This window comes from Nematolebias whitei, chromosome 21, assembly GCF_014905685.2.
Source record: "Nematolebias whitei isolate Nwh7 chromosome 21, NemWhi1, whole genome shotgun sequence".
Lineage (NCBI taxonomy): Eukaryota > Metazoa > Chordata > Actinopteri > Cyprinodontiformes > Rivulidae > Nematolebias > Nematolebias whitei.
The window spans coordinates 13,854,192-13,856,042 of record NC_056518.1 but is presented as its reverse complement, the minus strand read 5'-3'; the positions used below and the strand labels follow the sequence as shown (position 1 = coordinate 13,856,042).

Below are 1,851 nucleotides of genomic sequence, written 5' to 3'. Positions count from 1 at the left end.
TCTTTTTTCTCTGAGATTTTCTCAGGATCGTGATTTTTCTCTTCTTTCTCTGAGACTTTTTGACGATCGTGACTATCCAGTTTTTTATCTGAGACTGTCTGAGATCTGTGGCTATTCTCTTCTGTCTCTAGCGCACTGTGAAGATCATGAATAGCCTCACCCTGTGTTTCGGTCTTGACTGAGTTGTGACTCTTGGGTGAAGACACACCCCCTGTGTTTTCAAGTTCTGCTTCGCACTCCGTTTTAAAAACTTGGTTAGAAGACACTTCAGTAACAGGAGGTCTGGCTGATTTCCTTTGAATCAGTTCCTCTAGCTGCTCAGCATTAAAAAATAGCTTGAACCCATTTTTAACAACATCCTCGTGACGCATGCGATGCACAGTCAAATAGTGACGTTGCAAGCTGCGCATGTATATGACAACAGAATCGCAGTTCTGAACCATGCATGGGTGGGCAACAGGCATGCAGCGGTCTTGACACATCTGTAGTGCCTCTTCATGAGATCTAAGGACAAAACGACTGAAACTATCATTTGAGTCTCCCTCAAGATCTATGTCGCCCTTTTCTTCTGACTGGGCTGCTACGTCTTGACCACTGGATCTCTCCTGTGGAGTGGGTGAACTAGTTTCTTCTTTCTGGGGCCTCTGTGGCATCACTATGAGCTTCTTTTGGCACCCAGTGACTGACTTTTTATGACTGCTCTGTAGTCGAACCACCAGTGAATCGTAGTACTCGCAGTGACTATAAAGTGTATGTTTTTTAAGCGCATCATTATGGCTGAACACCTTTGAGCAGCCGTCAAATTTGCACTTTATTAGCCCAGGTGGCTGAGAGTGGTAATCACGAGTGTGACGCACAAGGCTGCTTTTAAGGTGGTAGGAGGCGTTACAGTTAGCAAAGTGACATTTGAACTGGGGCTGAGGTTCATCCGAGTTTGGGGGAAGTCTTTTCTTTGCAGGATCCTTTCTGACATCTGGACTCTGCTGCACTTTACCATCGTTTTCCAACAAAAGCTGAGAGCGATTGTAATGATGCACTAATTGTAGGTGGCGTACAAGGCCTCCTTGGGTGTTAAAAGCTGCATCACAGTTTTTCGCCACACAATGAAAAGGTTTACTGAATTTATCCAGTATATAGCACATGTTACTTTTGGCCATCAATCGTCTATTTCGGAGCTTTTGTGTCATCTCGTCCTTATTCTGTCCTTTCTGCTCATTATCTTCTCCTTCCTCTCCAAATGGAGAATGACTGTCAATGTTTTGTCCATTTTTGCCAACTACGCTAGAGTTATTTGCCTCATTCAGGTGTTCCTGTTTAGGGCTTTCACACTTAACTTTTGGCCCGTGACGGTTAAAGGGCTGAGATGTTTGCTTTGTTGAACATGTAGGTGTCTCACTTCCTTCATACTGTGTATATGCATTGCTTATTTTGGATAACAAATGCTCACTTAATTTATGGGTGTTTAAGTAGTGGACCTTCAGCACACGCTTTTCTCTGACACTCTTCGGACAAAGATGGCACTTGTAAGGCTGAAAAGAGGGTATCAATCTTTTGGCTTCTTCTAAACGGTAGCTATGTACAGTGTTATAGTGGCGCTGTAAGCTGTAAGACTGACCACTCTTAAAGCCACACCCTTTGTTTTTACAGATATATGGCCTAGCTGAAGCTAACAACTCAATAGCCTTTTTGTCAGCAGTTTCAAATGGTTCAATTTTGACTTTGACTTTTCCCTCAGACGGTTGTAGTCTCTTCTTAAGCAAGGTTGGTTCAGTTTGGACTTTGACCTTTTCCTCAGACGGTTGTAGTCTCTTCTTAAGCAAGTTTGGTTCAGTTTGGACTTTGACCTTTTCC

At 43.3% G+C, this 1,851-nt stretch overlaps 1 protein-coding gene across 1 annotated transcript in view; it reads right to left on the bottom strand.

Moving 5' to 3' along the window:
- rlf (RLF zinc finger) overlaps positions 1–1,851 on the bottom strand; it is a 26,468-nt gene that overhangs the window by 2,379 nt on the left and 22,238 nt on the right. Inside the window, exon 9 of the mRNA XM_037695192.1 lies at positions 41–1,784. Coding sequence (XP_037551120.1) covers positions 41–1,784 — 1,744 coding nt within the window. The remainder of the gene's footprint in view (positions 1–40; positions 1,785–1,851) is intronic.